The sequence below is a fragment of the Macrobrachium nipponense genome, chromosome 41, assembly GCF_015104395.2.
Source record: "Macrobrachium nipponense isolate FS-2020 chromosome 41, ASM1510439v2, whole genome shotgun sequence".
NCBI lineage: Eukaryota > Metazoa > Arthropoda > Malacostraca > Decapoda > Palaemonidae > Macrobrachium > Macrobrachium nipponense.
Window position 1 is genome coordinate 31,484,929 of NC_061102.1, and position 21,678 is coordinate 31,506,606.

The 21,678-nt window shown below is 40.0% G+C and overlaps 1 protein-coding gene across 1 annotated transcript in view; it reads right to left on the reverse strand.

Annotated features, from left to right (window-relative positions):
* Positions 1 to 21,678, reverse strand: part of LOC135212649 (uncharacterized) — a 209,210-nt gene that overhangs the window by 133,608 nt on the left and 53,924 nt on the right. The window contains exons 6-7 of the mRNA XM_064246276.1: positions 6,994 to 7,122; positions 6,255 to 6,400 (exon numbers count right to left, since the gene is read on the reverse strand). Of these exons, the coding sequence (XP_064102346.1) occupies positions 6,255 to 6,400; positions 6,994 to 7,122 (275 nt within the window). The remainder of the gene's footprint in view (positions 1 to 6,254; positions 6,401 to 6,993; positions 7,123 to 21,678) is intronic.

Here is a 21,678-nt window from a genome sequence, read left to right on the forward strand (position 1 = left end):
TTCGTTGAGCCGCAACGTCCATCTGTGGAGAGGAGGGAGGGCTCTGATTATGTAATTGTTTGGGAAGTATATGTGAAACCTTATTTTATCATTAAAATATCATTTTCACATAAGTGATTTACCAAACAATTACATTAGCTGACTCCACATTACCCGGAAGGTGGGTATATGGACAGCTTTCTGCTGAATAAAAATAAGTCATGTGCTCACATTATATATAATGTCTGCAGTACCTTACCTTGTGAGAGAGCAGCTACAGGTAGATACTGCCTCTGGTCGGCGCTCTCATCTTATGTAGGAGACGTGGCAGTAAAGGCCAGGGTCGTCCCTACTAATGGTGGGATTTTTGCAATCATGGAGGTTCACCGATGATTGACAAAAAAAAGCAACAATGATTTGCCCTTGCCCTGGGTGAAAAGACCAGATAAAAAACCATACAAAAAACCATCACCTACACTAAAAACCATATGGTACCCTTAACCAGATATAAGGACTGGTGGGTACTTCAGGTACATGTACCCCCAGGCTTCCCACAAACTCAAAAAACCTCAAATTCAAGGCGAGGAGATAGTAGAGGGAAAAAAACCAGTCCCCCTATGCTACCTCTCCCAACACCATTACCGCTACTGACAAAGGTCCCAATCTAAAGCAGTTTTCGTAAGTAGTTTCTACCTCCTTCCAATAGTGAGATGCAAACCGATTTCGACCTCCAGAATGTAGTTTGCATAATGGAGGATAGAGACATATTCTGTCTGAAAGCCAATGATGTAGCTACTGCACAAATCTCATGCGTCTTCACTTTCAGCACCCTAAGAGCATGTTCCTGAGTTTGGGCATACGCTTCTCGGATCAAACTCCTCTGGAAAAAGGACGTTGCATTCTTTGAAAGAGGCTGAGACAGGTCTTTCACCAAGCACCAGAGTCGGTTCAACTCTCCTCTCACAGTTTCTGTCCTAGTCAGGTAGTGTCTGATGGCTCTGACCGGAAACAATGTACATTCCTCATCTTCCGACCCGACTAAGTCCATTAGGTTCTTTATCTTGAAAGAACGGGACCAAGGATTCGAAGGATCCTCATTTTTAGCGAGAAAATCTGTTACATAAGAGCAAACTGCATTGCCCTGGGCAAAACCCTCTTCCTTACTCATCGCCTGCAACTCGCTTACTCTTCCCGCTGTGGCTAAGGTGACAAGGAATAGTGTCTTCCTAGTTACGTCCCTCAAGGTTGCAGAATTCAACGGTTCGAATTGGGGGCTGTTGAGCCACCTTAAAACAATATCCAAGTTCCATTCCACTTCTACAGGCTTGAAAATCTTGGAGGAACTAAAGGATCTGATCAGGTCCTGATTTGATGAAATGTGGAGGCCTCTATGCTTGAAAACCGATGAAAACATGGCCCTATATCCTTTAATAGTTGAAGTGGCCAACTTCTTGGTGTCCCTCAGAAATAACAAAAATTCTGCAATTTCTGTTATAGATGTCTCAGAAGAAGAGATGCTATGTCGTCTGCACCATGACCTAAAAACTCTCCACTTGGACTGGTAGAGCTTGGCAGAAGAACTTCTTCTGCTGCTAGCAATAGCCTCTGACGCCCTTCGCGAAAACCCTTTTGCTCTGACCAGGTTCCTGAGTCTGAATCCTGTCAGGGCCAGAGCGGACATCCCTTGGTGATATCGGTTGAAATGGGGTTGTTTGAGAAGCGATGGATTTTGTGGAAGTAGTCTGGGAAAATCCACCAGCAGATTGAGAAGGTCCGGGAACCACTCTTTCCTGGGCCAGAATGGCGCCACTAGGGTCACTGTCACATTCTGGTGTGATTGAACTTGTTTAAGACCTCTCTTATCATCCCGAAGGGAGGAAAAGCGTAAACGTTCAGTCCTGTCCAATCTAGCAGCATCGCATCTGTTCTCCACGCTAGTGGTTCTGGAATCGGAGAACAAAAAATGGGAAGGCGATTGTTCCTCGATGTGGCGAACAGATCTATTGATGGTCTTCCCCAAAGCTTCCAGAGGTCCTGACACACTTTCTCGTTCAGGGTCCATTCTGTTGGTAACACCTGATTTACCCGACTCAGTTCGTCTGCAAGTACGTTCAATCTCCCTTGCATGAATCTTGGAAAAAGGGTGATCCTCTTCTCGTTCGTCCAGGTGAGAAGATCTATGGCTATCTTGTTGAGAGAGAACGAGTGGGTCCCTCCCTGCTTCCGTACATATGACAACGCTGTGGTGTTGTCCGAGTAGACCGCTACGTTTCTTCCGGTGACTAAATGGTCGAATGCTTGTAGCCCTAAGAGGATGGCCTTCAATTCCTTCCCATTGATGTGTAAGGTCTTTTCTCATTCTGTCCATAGACCTGAGACACTTGTCTCCTAGAAGGGCTCCCCATCCGCTGTCTGAGACATCTGAGAAGAACTACAGGTTGGGGTTCAACACGACTAGGGAAATTCCTTCTTGTAATCTTTCCCTCGAATGCCACCAACGAAGATCCATCTTTATCTCTTCTGTCGGGGAAAACTAGTGAGTCCGACTGTGTCTTCCGAGACCAATTTGCTTTCAGGAAGAACTGAAGCGGCCTCATGTGTAGGCGTCCTTACCTGACAAAACTCTCCACTGAAGCCAGAGTCCCGAGTAGGAACATTCATTCGAGCGCTGAGCAGGACCGGCAAACCAGAAATTGCTGGACTGTTGACAAGCAGGACTCTATCCTCTTTGGGGAGAGAAAAACCCGAAAAGCTAGAGAGTCTAGTATCATCCCTAAATAGAGAATCCTCTGAGTTGGAATCAATTGGGACTTCTCCGTGTTTACTATGATACCCAATTGTTGTGTCAAAGTCAGTGTCTTCTCCAAGTCCTTCACACACTGACACCTGGATCTGGCTATCAGGAGCCAATCGTCTAAGTAAAAAGCTGTGTTGATCCCCATCAAAAGCAGCCACTTTCCCAGAGGAGCCAGAATCCGAGTAAATACTTGAGGGGTGGTTGACAGACCGAAGCATAGGGCTCTGAACTGGAAGACTCTCTTCTTGAAGACAAATCTCAGGAACTTCCTGGAGTCCTGATGGATGGGGACATGGAAGTATGCATCCTTCATGTCAAGAGATACCATCCAGTCGCCCGGTTGGATGGCTGACATTACCTATCAACTGGTTTCCATTCGGAATTTTGTCTTCCGGACGAAGAGGTTCAGAGCGCTTACGTCCAACACAGGTCTCCATCCCCCTGATGCCTTGGGGGCTACGAAGAGCCTGTTGTAAAACCCTGAGGAGTTCGTATCGGTTACTTCCTCTATGGCCTCTTTGTTGATGAGTCCTACTACTTCTTTGGCTAAAGCCAAAGCTCTTGTTGATCCTGTCGAGTATGCTGTCAAACAGACAGGTGTATTGTACAGTGGTGGATCCTGCGTAAAAGGATCACATATCCCTCTCGAAGCACCTGAATTACCCACTGTTCTGCTCCTCTTCGACTCCATTCCTCCCAGTAGTTGTGGAGTCTTGCCCCCAAGGGTGTGTGAAGGACCTTCCGATCATTTCTCTGTCTTAAAGGAAGGTTTCTTGGTAGACTTGGAAGTGGTTCGTAGATTTGTTCTTGGTCTCTGCTGCCACCTCGATTTACCTCCTCGAAAGGGATATTTTTGAAGAGGGGAAGCTTTGGCTCCTGTCGCTGGAGGTACCTTAGGTCTTCTCGCTGACTGAAAGAGAAGATCATTGGTGGACTTTTTCTCGAGGTCCGACAGCACGTTTAATGGTTTCTTCTGGAAACAGGTGAGATTTACTCGGGGGGAGAACAACAAAGCCGATTTTTGGTTCGTCGTTACTCCTCGAGATGTGAAGGAGCACCACCGTTCTCTCTTCTTTAGTACTCCCATAGTGAATAGGGCGGCCAATTCCCCCGAACCGTCTCTCACTGCCCTGTCTGCACAGGACAACACATTGAGCCAGTCGACAGGAACATCCTCATCTAGAGACTGGCAATCTTCAATTTTTCTGGCTAACTCTGCAATAGTCCAATCCAGAAAACTGAAGACTTCGATCAACTTGTATAAGTTCTTCACCAGGTGATCCAACTCGGGTGAAGAGAACAACACTTTCGCAGCCAAGAACGCTGCTCTTCTGCTTGAGTCCACAAGACCAGAGAAGTCTCCTTGGGAGGAGGCAGAAACTCCCAAAGAAGGAACTTATCCTGCCCCACAAAACCTGTAGGTTTTATTCTGCAGCTTCGATGGAGGAAAAGCGAACGAAGCCTTGCCTGACTCCCTCTTCTTAGCAAGCCACTCTTCTACATCCTTCAGTACTTTCTTCGAGGACTGAGAAAGAACTAGTTTTGGTAACCCCGAAGGCGCTGATCTCCTATCCTTCACAAACATCAACGGAGGTGAAGAAGGCGAAGCAGGTGCAAAAAAATCTGGATAAGTCTGTAAAAGAAACCTTAACAGACTAGAATAAGCAGAAGAGGGCTTCGCATCCTGGTCTTGAGTTTCCTCTTCCGACAGGACGGCAGATACAGCTCGAGACGTATGAGGCGAATGAGTTGAAGCAGCTCGAGGCGAATGAGGCGCACGAGTCAAAACAGCTTGAGACGTATGAGGCAAGCGAGTCGAAGCAGCTCGAGGCGAACGAGTCGAAACAGTTCGAGACGAATGGGGCGAACGAGACGAAACTCCTCGAGGCAAATGAACTATCGATACACAACGAGGCGAGGCAGTCTCGCAAGCACGCGAGCGCTGTGACGCATGTGAGTGTCTGACTCCATCCGAAGTTACGCTATCCAAAGAGGACTGATGATCTTCCCGGAAAACCTGGTCCGGTGCAAAACTGCAGGAAGGTTGTGGACTCCAGTGCTCCTTAGATTTCTTAACAGGCAGCAACATCCCTCTCGTACGCTGGGCACGTATCTTCAACGGACGCGACACTAAATCACACCACACTTTTCGCCTCGACACAGGCGACTGCACTTCCGAGTCAGACGACAACTGCGCGTCACTGATATCTACGCCTTTCCAGCGGCGTTTTCTGGACACTCGTGAGTCGACTACGTCGACGGAGTCGGCGACTGACCGTGGGCAAACTCCCCCAGTCTCCCTTCGACCTCTGGTATGTCTTCTCCCGGGACTCGCTGGGGAGTATGACAGTGACCTTCGTCTAGGAGAACAGGGGGAACGGACAGCCGCCTCCTCGGACATGACACTGACACTTGGCCTAACACTGGCCTTTTCACTTGACTTCTCTACGAACGCACGAAATGACATACCCAAATCCATAACGGATTTTGCCAAGAACTCAAATTTCTGTCCATCTTGGACTCTAACAAGGATATGGTGTTGGGATCGGAAACATGGGATACCTGGTCTGGAGTAATTGGTACTGAAGTTGGAGGACTATCAATAGGTGAAATATTTGATAAAAGTGGAGAAGATAGTGACGGTTTGTTTGCCTCTGAAGGCACGGGAGTTGTCTCTACTCTAGTTATACTACTCGCTCTAAGAGCTGCTTTTCTTTTCCTATCTTTGTCCATCTTATCCAAATGAGCTATGAAAGTCTTCCAACCTTGTTCATCTGAACTATGGCACTCATCACAAGTTAATTCCTTGCTACAGCACTGACCCCTACATTTAACACATTTGGAGTGCGGATCGTAACATAGTTTAGCTAATCTAGTTTTGCAACCACTGCTGCAAAACCTAACTGAAGAAGAACTAGCATCAGACATCTTTGTAATAATTCGTTAATAACTAGGCAGCTAACTGATGAAGCAAAAGAGCCAACCAAGAAATTGTACATCACCAAAAAGAAAAAATCCACAATGGCGACGAAAGTCGACTGCAACAACAAACCACCGGTGTTACCCCGTGGCCGGCAGAAAACGAATTGAATCTTAAGCTCAGCAGTACCAGGTATTCCCGAAAGTGGGCGGGATCTGTATCACCTACACGAACAATGGCGCTACCGCCGCCAGGAATTTGAATTTTCGACTGCCAGGTAAGAAAGCGTACAGCTAATGTAATTGTTTGGTAAGTACCTTATGTGAAAATTCTAATTACTGTATAGTAAATATAACCCTCCTCTTGGAATGATATGATAAGCCTATGATAAAGTAACCTTTGTCCTCTAGGATGTCCGTACTCCTTCCATGCCTGGAAATATGGTACATTAATTATCTTATTTGCTTTATATCTCCTTTAAACTGTTGATGAAAAAATTAACTTCTTGATTTGTCATCCTGTCAAATTACAAATTCACCCAAAAAAATTTAAGCATACCCTATATGGCTTGTAGACAATGATGTTTCCTGACTCTCCAAAAGAGCAGCTTCCCTATATTGTTCTTGTAGAGATTCAATATCTAAATGAAGACGACGAAGTAAGGGCACCACACCAGGAAAAACTGATCCATTAGGATAGTGGCCCTGAGAGAACAATGCAAAAGAATCTTTGGTAAATAAACTTATAATAAAATCTGCTCAATTTTCATAAAGTTATCAATTTCCTTTCACTCAGCTATGAGAAAGATGAATACATCAAGGGACTGTGAATTTATTGAAATATCAAAGAAAGCCAGAGTCAAGACTGAAATAATTTGGACACCTGATAAGGAGGGTAGATGATGAGCAAAATGTTGCAGGAAAGAAAATGGAAATGGAAATGCTAGTGACATGAAAGAAAGGAAAGGCTAGAGGCAGATGAAGAGGCCATATTCAAGAAAACATGTGAGACTAAGGAATAGAATGAGAAGACACAATAGAAAACCATCAAAAGGGTTCATCATGATCAGCAACCCAAATAGGGATTAAGGTGAGTAATAGCAGTAATACTGACTAATGTTTTTATGCACTGTCTAGTTAAGCTAATGTTATAAAATGATCATCATGATGACAGCCAACAGTCATTATCTATTTACTGGCTGACAATTTCATTATTTTGTTTTCTATTCATGTACGTTCACTGCCTTACAAGTCTCATCATGTCCAATATTTAAAAATTAATGAGGAAAAAATATTACCTTAATAACTTTTAATGAAACTGGAAGACCTTTCTTCTGTCTCAGGAGAGAAGTCACACGTCCACGTCGCCATCCATTAATGCAGATGCCAAAAGCTTCATCAATGACATCCCCAACTTCTATCTTATTCTGTTTAAAATAAAAGGTCAGTGATAGAAAACACCTCAGTAGACTACAGTAATACCTTGGGTTACGAATTTAATCCGTTCCAGAACCTGCTTCGTAACCTAAAAAATTCGTAACCCAAATGGATTTTCCCATAAGAATGTTATAAAAAGCAAATAATGCGTTCCACCCGACCATGAATAACCATTTCAATTATATTTTTCCATTTATTTTTGTTCACTAAGGTTGAAAATTCGTGTAGGAATTACATAAAATTATAAAATTGAAGAATAAAATTAAATATAAACACTAGATTTAATATGCATGCACAGTAAAACCTGAACTTTACCTTTGGCGAGTGTGGCTGCTGGCTTGACGGAGACGGGAGGAGGGGAAGGGTGAGGAGGAGAGGGTTAGGGCTTGGGGGGGAAATCTCCCTCCTGAACACTTCTGGAAGACTTTCTGGTTCTTTCTCTAGAGAGCACCGTTCACTATGATCACTAATTTTACGCTTACGCAACACTATGTTGTCTTTCACAGTTTTGAAAAAATATTTTTCTATGAGCAAATTTTCTACATCGTCGAGAATATAAGGCCGTTGTTTCGTCAATACTGTGACACCTTTTGATGCTTTACTGGCTTTAATTTCTTCCTTTTTCTTCAAAATAGTGCAGATCGTTTGATTGCGACCGCTTGAAGAATGCTGCAATGTCTTTCACGCACTCGCCTTTATCATGCATTTGGATAATTTCCTTCTTCATTTCGACTGTAATCATCTCCTTCTTTCTTATGCTTTCCTTCTTGCTGCTTGCCTTCGTCATCTTGGGAGCCATTGTCTTTAGTATTTGGGTAATAGTAATGTATAAGCACTATTACGGAAACACAACACGTGCGCAAATCACTAAGCAAATTTGAGAGCGTATCACGGACAGATGCGTTCAATCTTACCGCCAGCGAGATATTGAAAGAGTTATGGTTTAAAAAGGGTCAAGGGATGCGTAGGAGGAAGTCACGTGACCCTCGTTAAGTTTTTTTTGGCCGAAAAATGCGTTCGCAGATCCCACGCTCATCCGATGTAAAACAAACAAAGCAGGAGGCGTTAAGTTTTGGCCGAAAAAAATGCGTTCGCAGATCCCACGCTCATCGATGTAAACAAATCAGGCGGCCTCCCATGATGGAAATTCGCCGCATTCGTATTCCAAGCGAAATTCGTATTCCAGAATGAGGTCGTCACTTCGTAAGTTAAAAAATTCGTATACTAATCGGTTCGTAACCCAAAGTATTACTGTATATAAGAATAATTACATAAACAGAACAATAAAACAACATGGCTATTTTCCTAAGCTATCCTTTATTCAATTTAATCGAAAATTTGTAAGTTCTCAAACAAGAACACTTAAATAATATAGTAAGTTATGGCCCTAGTCGATATCTGTAGCAAAATGAAAAATATTTAATTTAACTTGTATTTTTCATAACTAACAAACCTGCGGTCTCAACATTGGGATAAATCTTCTAATGCCAGCTAGAAACCAGTAAAAAACAATAACTACATACAAGGGATTGATGGCATCTGCCATCAGTCATGAACGAGGTGGGTGACACCACCAACCCAAGCTTGATCTCATGACACCTTAGTCATTTTCTAACCCAGGGTAAACAGACAGGTGTGTGGCTAAAGTTGGCATTAAATGTTAAGACAACAGGTTTGTTAGCTATGAAAATTACAAATTATATTAAAATTTGTCATTTGTTCATACACAGAACAAACCTGGTTCTTAACATTAGGACTGACTCACTCTTGGTAGGAGGTAAGTAATTCTAAACCAACCAGAGGTTTATCACACCTGGTCAATCTTCCTGTATAAGAATTCTACGGAAGAAGACCTAAGCCTCTGAACCTTTTAGAAATGTATGTGTGTATCTACTGGGTTTTAGTACAATGCCTAATTTCACTGCATATGCATATTCTTGGATACAGTGGGGACTCGATAATCGTGGGGGTTGGGGGCCACAACCACCCGCGATAACCAAATATCCATGTTATCACAACCCTCAAAAAACCCTAGGCTACACCCACCCCAACAGCTTACTTCAATAGTTAAAACACCAAATGTCTTACCTATAAAAACTCTTATAGGCTAACTGCCTATTTTAATACTAATATAAACACCTAATATACCTTAAACTATGATATGGGTACTATCCTATGTAGCTTGAAGATACACATGTACTTACTGCAACTTAAGTTTAAAGCAATCAGTGGCTACTCCTTTTAGTAGTAATATAAGGGAATTGTCCTTGAAACGGCTCCCTTGCTTATTTTATGCCTCCTTTGTTTGTGTGTGTTTAAGTTTTATGTCTCTATAATGTCATTTATTTCCCTTTTATCAGATCTGCAAACATAAGTTCATTAGCTAAAATTTCCTCTTTATTTTCATGATTTGGCTGCTGCACAAAACTAAAGTACAGGCGGCCCTCGGTTAGCAGCAGAGGTTCCGTTCCTGGCCATCGACGCTAAGCAATTTTAAAGCCTACAGCTGCCGTACACCTTCTTTCGGAATACTAGACCGGTTAACAGCGCCCTAGACCAGTCAAACGGTGCTGTAATCCCACAATGGTGCAATAAGTAAAATTATATTTATGAAGTATAGTACTGCAGAATTTACTGTACACTAGTACTCTACAGTACATTATAGTACTACAGGCGGTCCCCGGGTTACGATGGGGGTTCCGTTCTTGAGACGCGTCATAAGCCGAAAATGGTCATAAGCCGGAACATCGTCAAAAATCCTAAGAAAACCTTACTTTTAATGCTTTGGGTGCATTGGAAACTATGTAAACTGCATTCTTATGGCATTTTTCATCAAAAAAACCTTCAAATATTGATTATTTTGCATTTTTGGTGTCATATTTCATCTCCCAGATGAGCATTGTAACCCTGGCAATAACGTCTATTGACGAGTGTCGTAACCTCGGAACGTCGTAAGCCGACACCGTCGTAACCCGGGGACTGCCTGTATTATAAATACTGTAAAGTGAAAAAAAAGCCTCGCTTTAATCCTTTGGGTGTCTAGAGAATGTAAAGATATAATAAGGTTTTATCCGGTGTACAGGTAGCTGTAGTGTTCAAGTTATGATAATTCGTCTTATTATAATCCAATTTTATGAGAGACCAAATTACTACTGCCTTACTTTATCCCATCTTCTAGTTACATAACTTTATCCCATCTTCTAGTTACATAAGTTCAAAAACAGCAAAAGAGAATGATGAAAGTATGGTTTTAACATTAAACTCGTTGCGTAAACGTGCACAGCCATGAACAACCGAATGAGAAACAGCTTTTTCTTTTTTTAAGTACAACCTAATTGGATAACAACATCCGTTTGGCTTGTATTTCAATCATCGCACTATAGTACACTATTACTGAAATTGTTATAAATGATGTTATGTAGAATAGGACTGAGACAATAACTTTATTCGCTATAGATCAAAGATCAATATAGATCAAAGATCAATCAGGAAATATACGTACTACTGTTAAATTTAAACCTAGTTATAGCTGAAGCTGAGAAAACTGTTCAAGCTGCTAATGACCATTATCGTGCATCGGCAACAAGGATAAAACTCCAGTGAACGTATGCCATCAAACACAACCGTAGATAAAATAGAGATAAAATCATTTTAATCACAGCTACTGTGCTTGAAAGAACACATTTCACTGTTGCATTCACGCCGATATAAGATAAATAACGTAAAGTTTGTATTACAATGATATAAAGGAAAATTGTGAACAGAATCCTGTAATTTTTTTACTCAAAACATGCCACTAACGTAATCTGTTGACGAAAAAAATTAGTTCACAATCATAAGACTTATTCAAGTCATATTTCCACCTAAGAACATGTCGTATAAGGAAAAATAACCTTGTCTCATATAAGTCAAGTATCTAGATATTCGTTTATGCTAACTGGAAGCAAGAAAATTCACCCAGAATTGCATTATATATGGGCGAAACAAACTCGTATTTGCCATCAGCTGATTTCCAAACCAAAACATTGGCCGCTCTGCGGAATACTGGCTTAGATTAACTGTAGCATTTTATAATACAATAATATGAGAATACATACAATATTATTGGATACAGTGAAGTAACGTTAACTTTTTAAAAGATTTATGGAAAAGATGCATATTTACTTTTTCTTCTGTGCATATCTTAATTTTCGTCACTATGCCATCTACGTAGCAGCAGCATCTCTAGCTCGTACGGTTGTAACATAACAAAAAATCGACCAAGTTGCAGAGTTATATTTTGCACTTCTATCCCATGGAAAAACAAATTGAGTGTTGCAAAATCGAATGTATACGCAAGTTTTGTCTTTTACAATCGATTTATGCAACAATTGTAAATATATCTTGGGAGTAGACCCTCTTTTAAACAAGTCTTGTTGAATAGGATTGCTGCATCAGCTCCATTAATTTTGTATAGAGTCTTCTCTATTTTCCTTAATAAGGATTTCTCAATGTTGCTGAAATATGACTACACCGGATTTGACGATCCCCTTTGGCATGTTGCTTGCCAGTTTCAGCAATATTGAGAAATCCTTAATAAGGAAAATAGAGAAGACTCTATACAAAATTAATGGAGCTGATGCAGCAATCCTTTTCAACAAGAATTGTAAATATAATTTATAAAAACGTGATTCAATGATATAAATCAATATTTTATGATTTGGGCGCAATTGAACAAACTATTGTCTTCATCATGTGAAGGGCTGTAAAAAAAACTTATATAAAAGCTAAGTTTCATTATAACCAAAAGCTGAAGTTTCATTAACAAAATGAGTTATAATTAGTTCCAAAATTAATAAAATATAAGCATGTGAAGTCTTTGTAAACGCATTTTTCGTAACAGCGGCGGACAAGAACGAACTTGAAAAAACATCCTCTGATAACGTGGAGGGCAGTTACAAAAGCCGCCTTAATTTATATCATTTATGTACAAAAATAAAAATACCCTATACATAATATATTTTCATACACATTTTAAACATAAAAGCATGAACATTTAAATCAACATATTGATCGCTAAATTTGCACTTTTTTTTTTAACTTGAAATTTTTGGAAGAGCGGCAGGCGGTGGCTCACAAGAACGAACATGAAAAATCATCCTATTTGACAACATGAAGGCCAGTTGTAAAGCTGCCATTGTATCATATTTCTAGGTAGAAATAAAAAATACCCTATACATAATACATTTTCATACATATTTTAAACAAAATCATGAACTTTTATAAAATCGACACATCGATCGCCAAATTTGCAATTTTTTTAACTATATTTTCAGAAGAGCGGCAAGCGGCGGCTCATAAGAACGAACAGGAAAAAACATCCTCTTTGATAACATGAAGGGCAGTTTCAAAAGCTGCCTTTGTATCATATTTCTGTGCAGAAATAAAAATACCCTATACGTAATACATTTTCATGCACATTTTAAACATAAAAGCATGAATATCTATAAATCGACACATCCATAGCTAAATTTGCACTTATTTAACTATCTTTTCAGCATAGAACAGCGTCAGGGGCATATATTTTACCCTAATACCTATGTAATAACTCTCAATAAAAGTTTTTAATATCATTTGCATAACCTTCATGGTCTGAACAGTATGTCTACAAATGTAAGTACTCGTTAACACATAACAGTGCTAGTGGCACTGTTAACCGAAAATTGTGCCATAAAGATAACTTAAAATACCTTATTTTTTAATGGATATTTTTTACGACAGCTGTAAAACCGATTCGCCTCTAAGCGATTGCCCCATTAACCACGGGCTGCCTGTACATATCTCTATTTTGTGAATGAACACAATTATGATAAAAAATCATGATTTACTATAATGATTACAGCACCCAACTGTAATATTAATGTACAAACAGCAAAATACAGTAATAAAAATCTTTTTTTGTCTTTTGTTTATGTTTAGAATCAGCTGATGGGCGTTTATTACCGAAAGAAATATTTTGGAAAACAATTCAGTTGCTAAAAGAAACTAATTTATTAATGGAATTATTTTTTTTAACTTTGTACATTAAAGTTTATGATACAGTAATTCATATTTCATTGAGAGAGAGAGAGAGAGAGAGAGAGAGAGAGAGAGAGAGAGAGAGAGAGAGAGAGAGAGAGAGCAGCTTAGGACGAGAGTAACAGTTGACCAGCTAAGTCGAGAATAACAACATTGTGTTGTATACATAAAATTCATATTTTAAATATTTTTACGGTGATAAGAAATGAAACATCGATAGTGGTAAGATATTCTCTTGTATACTGTCATATGTGAGATAATCACAGAGTCAACTATAAAAGTAGTATTAAAGCACAGTTTACACAAAGAATAAAAATATGGCAACACGTATGTACCTATACAAATGTTGCCGACCATCTGTTCTTTTATTACGATAATAATAGATCAGTATTATAGTTTATTCTGTAAGTTGAATAAGGTTTTCTGAAAAGTTGCTGTTTTATTTCATTGAGAGAGAGAGAGAGAGAGAGAGAGAGAGAGAGAGAGAGAGAGAGAGAGAATGGTGATGGTAGGATTTTAATTTAGCATTTTATCGATATTTTGCTATTTACATTCATATTAGTATCTGATAATTATTAAATAATTTCGTTAATTTTCCAGGATATTGAGAGAGAGAGAGAGAGAGAGAGAGAGAGAGAGAGAGAGAGAGAGAGAGAGAGAGAGAGAGAGAGAGAGAGCAGCTTAGACGAGAGTAACAGTTGACCAGCTAAGTCGAGAATAACAACATTGTGTTGTATACATAAAATTCATATTTTAAATATTTTTACGGTGATAAGAAATGAAACATCGATAGTGGTAAGATATTCTCTTGTATACTGTCATATGTGAGATAATCACAGAGTCAACTATAAAAGTAGTATTAAGCACAGTTTACACAAAGAATAAAAATATGGCAACACGTAAGTACCTATACAAATGTTGCCGACCATCTGTTCTTTTATTACGATAATAATAGATCAGTATTATAGTTTATTCTGTAAGTTGAATAAGGTTTTCTGAAAAGTTGCTGTTTTATTTCATTGAGAGAGAGAGAGAGAGAGAGAGAGAGAGAGAGAGAGAGAGAGAGAGAGAGAGAGAGAGAGAGAGAGAGAGAGAGAGAATGGTGATGGTAGGATTTTAATTTAGCATTTTATCGATATTTTGCTATTTACATTCATATTAGTATCTGATAATTATTAAATAATTTCGTTAATTTTCCAGGATATAGTACTATTTGGGATCCACAAAAAAAGTAAGCAAAGTGTTTTATGATAGATTTTAGTGCATAAGTATGTAAAATACGTGGGTAGTTTGTAGAATGGTGTAACCACTATCACGTTATACAAACATAGTATGATGTACGAACGAGACTGTAGGTTGGCAACGTCACATTGTATTTTTTCATGAATGAATATAAATTTATGATGAAAAAATTAGTTACTGTACTGTAATACTAATGTAATCACATCAAAATAAAAGAATCAATGCATACTTTAAACTTGTAAAGTGTATTTCTATCTTTTGAAAAATGCTTTCCCCGAGAAATTAGTCCTTGAAGAGGCTTTTTATTATGAAGATATGCCATTGATATGAAAGATAGGCATTTTATTATAAAGATATGCCAATTATATAAGTATAAGCTAAAAATGGTTTTATTACGTTGACACTTTGTCGCCGATCACAAACAAAAATACAATAATCTATGACAATTATCATTTGTATGACTGCATTGTTCAGAGAAGTTAATTACGTTCTACCAAAACAATAATGAAGTTAGAATTGAAAATTAACGTTTTCCTAAATGTTATTACTACCATGATTAGACTACTACTATTAACATTTCTAAAAGGTTAACAAATGATAAAGGTCAATGTGAATGCAATGTAGCTCAATGTTTATATTTCATTGCTGGCCACTCAAGTACAAGTTTATGTCAATGACGTTGAATTATTCCATGAATAAGCTATTAATTATGAAGATATGCCAATAATATATAAGGTAAGAATGGTTTTATTACCTTTATTGTCAGTTAATATCATAATGTGAACCTGTTCATGCATGTTGGCAGTTATCGGACCGCGGCCGAGGCTTAGCCTACCACGGACAAGCCGTGATGCTGCTATTCATACAGCAATATAGACTGAGAAGTGGTCCAAGGAAAAACCCGTGGTTAACTGATCCCATGATTACTGATCCGCGACTAAGGGAGGCCCCACTGTACTTCCTTCTTGACCCGGGCTGTACTAATAAAATGCCTTCGACATCCCATTCTGAGGTGCTGAGTCCTCTACTCAGCACCAGAGTTGGATCCCATGCAGGAGGTTTAAGCTCTCTAGGGAACAGGACTGCACAAAGCTTTTAATCGGCATAGATGTCTCCCAAGATGTAGATATGTCCAATTTCTTCATAAAAAGAACCGAAGCTAGAGCAGCCCTGTAGCCCCTTATGGCAAAATCATTATAATGTTTTTCTGATCCGAGAAAGATTAGGAAATCAGCTTTCTGCTGAACAGAGGTTTCGAGTGGAGTTACCCCGCCGACGACAACAATCACGTAGATGGCCCACTTCCCGATACATACATGAAGTAGACTTCCTGCAGTATCCCAACATTTGAGTTGCTGCTCCTCAAGATAGGCCTCTCACTTGCTGGAGGTATTTGATAGTCTCCCATCCATGAAGAGATAGGGAGTCTATCAACTGATGGTATCTTTCTACATGAGGTTAACAAAGCAGATTTTGCCAAGGGGGTTATCTCTTAGAATGGCTGGTAGCAGTGACAGCACATCTGTAAACCACTCTGCTTGTGGCCATAAAGGAGCTACTAGAGTCATCTTGAGATTCTGAGACCTCATCATTCTGTTCAGGACATGACGGATCAGGCAAAATGGGGGAAGGCACATATGTTCAGGTTGTCCCAGGGATGTTGAAGCACATCCTCCACCATCGCTAACGAGTTTGGAACCATCGAACAGTAGACCTCTAGCTTTCTATTGACCCTTGTAGCAAAAAGGTCTATCACTGGCCTCCCATACAAGTGAAATAGCCTATCTGCAATCTCCCGATGCAGAGACCACTCTGTTCCCAGAATTTGTCTCTGCTGACTTAGCTTATCAGCCACAATATTCCTTTTGCCTGGAATAGATATAGCCAACTGGTGTAATTGAACTATTAACAGGTGAAGTTGGTGAGACATCAGCCTCCCCTTGTTTGTTCACATAAGCAACCACCGTAGTGCTGTCCGACAGCAAAACAACAGAGTGCCCCATCACTCTCTCTTGAAACTGCTGAAGTGCTAAGAAGGCTGCTTTCAGCTCCAGCACATTGATATGAAGTTGATTGTCTTGAGGACTCCACACTCCGAAAGTTAGGTGGTCTTCTAGATGAGGACCCCAACCTTCGGAAGATGCGTCTGAGGACAGTACAGCTAGTTGTCGACTTGCATCCACAACTGGCTACAACCAACCAGTCATATAATAATTTGGACGGAAGTCGGTCTATGCTAAATTACCATAAGAATATTATACTGTGGCAATCAGCTGAGGACAATTGCGAGGTAAGTTTATTTTGCTGTAATGAACTAAGATCAGAGCGATTTTCTTGCTTCCAGTTAGCGTAAATGAATCTCGATACTCTATTGATATAGGACAAGGTTATTTTATGTTATACCAAGTGTTTTCAAGTCAAAATATCACTTGAATACAGATTGTTGTGAAAATTTTTTTTTTTTTTGTGAGTAGATGGCACTGAGGGCATGTTTATTGCATAAAGAATATCAACAGATTACGTTCAATATTTTCACTTGATTTCATCATAATACTACGAGCTTTACATATATCTTTTATTGGAGTGAAAACAGTAAAATGTGTTCTTTCATGTCAAATAGTTTTGATTAAAATAAGTTTAAGAGTTTCATCCATGTTGCTGATGCACGATAATAGTCACTAGCAAATGAGCATTCTTTCCTCAGCTTCAGCTACGTCTTGCAGCTTAAATTTAGCAGTATATGCCCTTGTTGATCTTTTCTCTAGTGAATAAGGATATAGTAATGTAAAAATATATTAGTCCTATTCTACTTAATTTGTAACATATCTACAGTAACATCATTTGTAACATATCTACAGTAACATCATTTGTAACATATCTACAGTAATTTTTTACTATCGTACGATGGTTGAAATGAAAGCAAACAGCTGTTGTTATTGGATTTGTTTGTTCATAACAAATCAGCTGTTTCTGGCTGTATGCGTTTACACAAGTTTAACATTACTAACGATACTTTTAGCATTCTCTTTTACTTTTTTAACTTAACTAGAAGATGGGAGGAAAAGGGTTAAGCCAAACTAGAAAATGGGATAGATAAACACAAGATGCAAATGGACATGGAGGATGTACACTGTACTGGGCTACTGCTTACACTGAGTGAGCACTTGATCTGCATGAGTGGAGGCGGGAGCTGGGGTGGTCATAAAAGTTGCTAAGTCGTAACTTGCATAGGTCGTAAGTCAACAACTAGCTGTGGCAGTTCCAGGGGGCCCGGGATGAATGAAAAGGAACTTCCACTACCAAATTCTTTTCGTCCAACTGCCACAGTAGGTTGTTTCTCATTCCTGTCAACAGAATGACCTGCATGTGAGGGGGACCCTGCTGAAGACCAGCATCCACTGTAAGGAGCACAGATGTAGATGGCCATGTTGAACCAGCTTCTCCAGTGAAATCAACAGGCCTAGAATAACCTGCCACTGATAAGCTGCTTGTGTCCATTCAGACAGAAAGGAAAGAGCCACTTTCCTGAATTTCTCGATCCTCTGTTCCAACAGAAAGACTCTTGATGCTGCTATGTCTAAGACCATTCCCAGGTATAGTATTCTTTGACTGGGAAGGAGATTAGACTTATCCAAATTTACCACAATGCCTAAGCTGTGACAAAATTGTTGAAGGCATCCCCTGTCCTGAACCAACTTTTCCTTGGAACTCACCAAAGACCAGCCAGTTGTTGAGAAATCTTAGAAGTCTGATCACCTGAGCATGAGCCCATGTTGATACAAGTATGAAAACTTGTGAACACCTAAGGAGCTGTTTACCCGAAGTACAGCACCTTGAACTGGAACACGAGTTCTCCAAAACTGAAACTAAGAAACTTCCGGGTGGAAGGATGAATAGGAATCTGGAAGTATGCATCCTTCATGCCTATGGTCAGCATGTAGTAGTCCCTGATGGCTGCCAAGACTGTTCGTGGAGCTTCCTTTCTGAACCTCGTCTTCCTGGTGAAAAAGTTCAACGTTGAAAAACCTATGACTGTCCTCCAATTGCCATTGGCATTGGGGACCAGGAAGATTCAGCTGTAGAACCCCGGAGGACGATTCTTTACTTACTCTATTGCTCCCTTCTCCATCATCTTCCTCACTTCTTGGAGGGCTAGGTGTTTTCGAAATCCTTGATCGTAGGTCAGGTGAAGGAGAGGGTGCTGTGGGAGAGGAGGGATAAAGTTGAATGAGAGCACATAATCTACCCGAAGGACATTACTATCCACGGCTCCACCACAACTCTCTGCCACATAGCCCAATGACTCGCCGTGCATCAGACCCCAATGGTGGCAAGAAGTGGGGAAGGCACACACACTACTGTCTCCCACCTCTGCCTTTACCCCTATCACCCTTCCTCTTTGAGATCGATTCAAAAAGGTGAGGGTTGCATCCCTCCTCATTAGCCGGAGATTGGCCCACATATTGGCACTCAAATGTGTCAGGTACGAGAGATGGTCTTTGAACCAGACTCCAATAATCTGATGTAAGCCACATCATTGACTGTCTCTTGTAGAAGCCAATGACGAAATTCTGGCCAATGATGTGGACTTAAGTCCAGCCAATAGGCCATCTGGAAAACAAAAGCAGCCATAGACTCCAATGCAGCGTCTTCGTGAAATGTAAGGGAGGGGCACTCCATCTTAACTTGATCCAAGTCAGCTCCGCCTTCAATCGAAAGACTTCTAGATTAATCTGTCTACCTAGAAGAGGTAATAATGGAGTGGTGTATCTTCTATGGCGAGGTAGAGGAGCTGGGAGAAACTTAAACGATCTGTTCAACAGCAGAGTGATCCCATCCTGGAATCATCAAATTCACAAGAGTGCAAGCTCTTGCGGGTTAGTAGCCCAAAGACGAAAGGTATCATCTACTGAAGTCCACAAGACTCCTGACAATACCCGTACATAGTCCGTTGCAGAAGAACCAGTCTTGGACAACAGCGGACTGATCCTTCCCTATACCAAGCTTCCTGTGATGCTGAATGTCTCTGGGAGAGCAACAGCCATGTGCCAATGATGACTCAGGGACTAAGTTGGTGGAGACATGTTTACTATCCGGTCCGATGAGGGGATGTGACTGACTTGTCCTGGCTCAAAGAAGAATAGACTTCCCCTATTCACAGGGGATGCGTACTAGAACCCTCACCCTGAATAGCTTAACTCCACAAATGTTTAAAACCCTTCTAAAAAGGCTTATACCTGAATATTTTACTAGTCTTATCACAAAAAGTACTTTTAGTCATGAAATTTATACAAAAATACAGTAATTAGTGACTATTTCTTGGTGAAAAATACCCTGAATAGGAAAATTTTCTGTGAATAATGGGTAGATATGATCCATACACCAACGAATAGGCAAGTCCACAAATCTTGAGAACACAAATATGGGGGGTCCACTGTATTCCTTCTTTTCTTGGCTCTAGGATCAGAAACAAAGTCCCTAATCCCCCAACGCTTGAACGTCGACCATACAGGGGAAGCAGACAACAATGATAGTGATGATAATGAAGAAGATGGAGAGTGCGTGGACGGTACCATACGAGTCCCGCTAGATGTTGCAGAATGCAACCCCATACAGTGGAGCCTTAGAGGGGTCAGTCCAGCTATTGGGGTTGGTACTGAGCTGCAGGAAAGCATGAAGTGGGACACAAGACTATCTAAGGTTGGACGCCTGCGAGGCCTAATGATGCCCAACCACTTGATATCTTTTGCGCATCTGATACTGGAACAAAGGATAAAGATGGCAATGGGCCGCCCCCTCCCTAAAGGATGAGACAGGGTAGCATTAAATATACAATCTCCCGAACCCACTCCCAAACTTCCAAAGATGTGTCAATGGGAAAAAAGGAAGGGAAAAACCATCTAATGAAGATGAAGCAACTGAAGAGATTTAGCCAATGAAGAGACAAAATCAAGATTAAGAAGGGGGACCTTCATCTTCCTCTTATGCTGCCCCTTTCTTAGTAAACCTCTCCCATTGCTCAGGAGACCAAGAATTATATTGTGAACAAGGATTATCTTCACTACAGACATTTGCTCTGCACCTACTGCAAGTTGAATGGGGATCAGTACTCCTGGAGGCTAAGATATGCGAACAAGGATAACCTCCTACACCACAACATTTCCTCTGAGACTTGTAGGAGCCAGTAGAGGCAGCCCCCAATTAGTGTTGGTATCGGTTAGTGGCATTTCGGTTTTACGGCACTTGTTCAATACATTCATAAATGGGTTTTACCCTCCGTAGGGTTTATAGCACCACTGTCTGGTTATCGGTGGCTTAGGCCAAGTGCTGAGACCGCTTCATTAAATACAAACAACAAATATGCATCTTTTCCTTGGCTCTTTTAAAAAGTCATCCTTTACTTTGCTGTATCCAATGCTATTGTATGTAGTCTTATAGTATTACTAATGTATCATAAAATATACAAACAAACCGATCATGTTTTGGTTTGGAAAAATCAGTTGAGGGAAGAAGTAAGATTATTTTGCTGTAATTGACTCAATTCAGAGCTATATTCTTCCTTCTATTTAGTGTAAATTAATCTTTAGAAACTCTGTTCATATGTGACAAGGCTATTTTTCGTTATATGAAGTGAAGTGTTTTAAAGTTGAAAATTTACTTAAATACGTGAACTACACTTATTTTTTTCGCTAATAGATGGCGCTGTTGTCTGGTTATTGGTACATAGCATAAACAGCGAGAGGCCCTCATAAAATACAAACATAATGAATATGCATCTTTACCTTGGCTCTTTTAAAAGGTTATGCTTTACTTCACTGTATCCAATAATATATGCTGTATGCAGTCTCATATTACTACAGAAGTATCATAAAATACAAACAAAGCGATCTATGTTTTGGCTTAGAAAAATCAGCTGAGGGCAGAGGCAGGGTTATTTTGCCCTATTTAACTTGACTCAGAGCAATTTTCTTGCTTCTATTTAGTTTAAATAATCTCTAGAAACTATTTATCTGGTACAAGGTTATTTTTTATATAAAGAGCTTTCAAGTTGAAATATGACTTAAATATGTACTTCTTGTTCTGAACTATACTGTTTTTTCATTAATAGATGGTGTCGGGAGCATGTTTTTTGTGTGAAAAACAGATTCTGCTTCTTATTTTCATCCTATTTCATAATAATACAAGATTTATGTATTTATCCTTTATCAGCATAAAAACAAATAAAAAGTGTTCTTTCATGGCCAGTA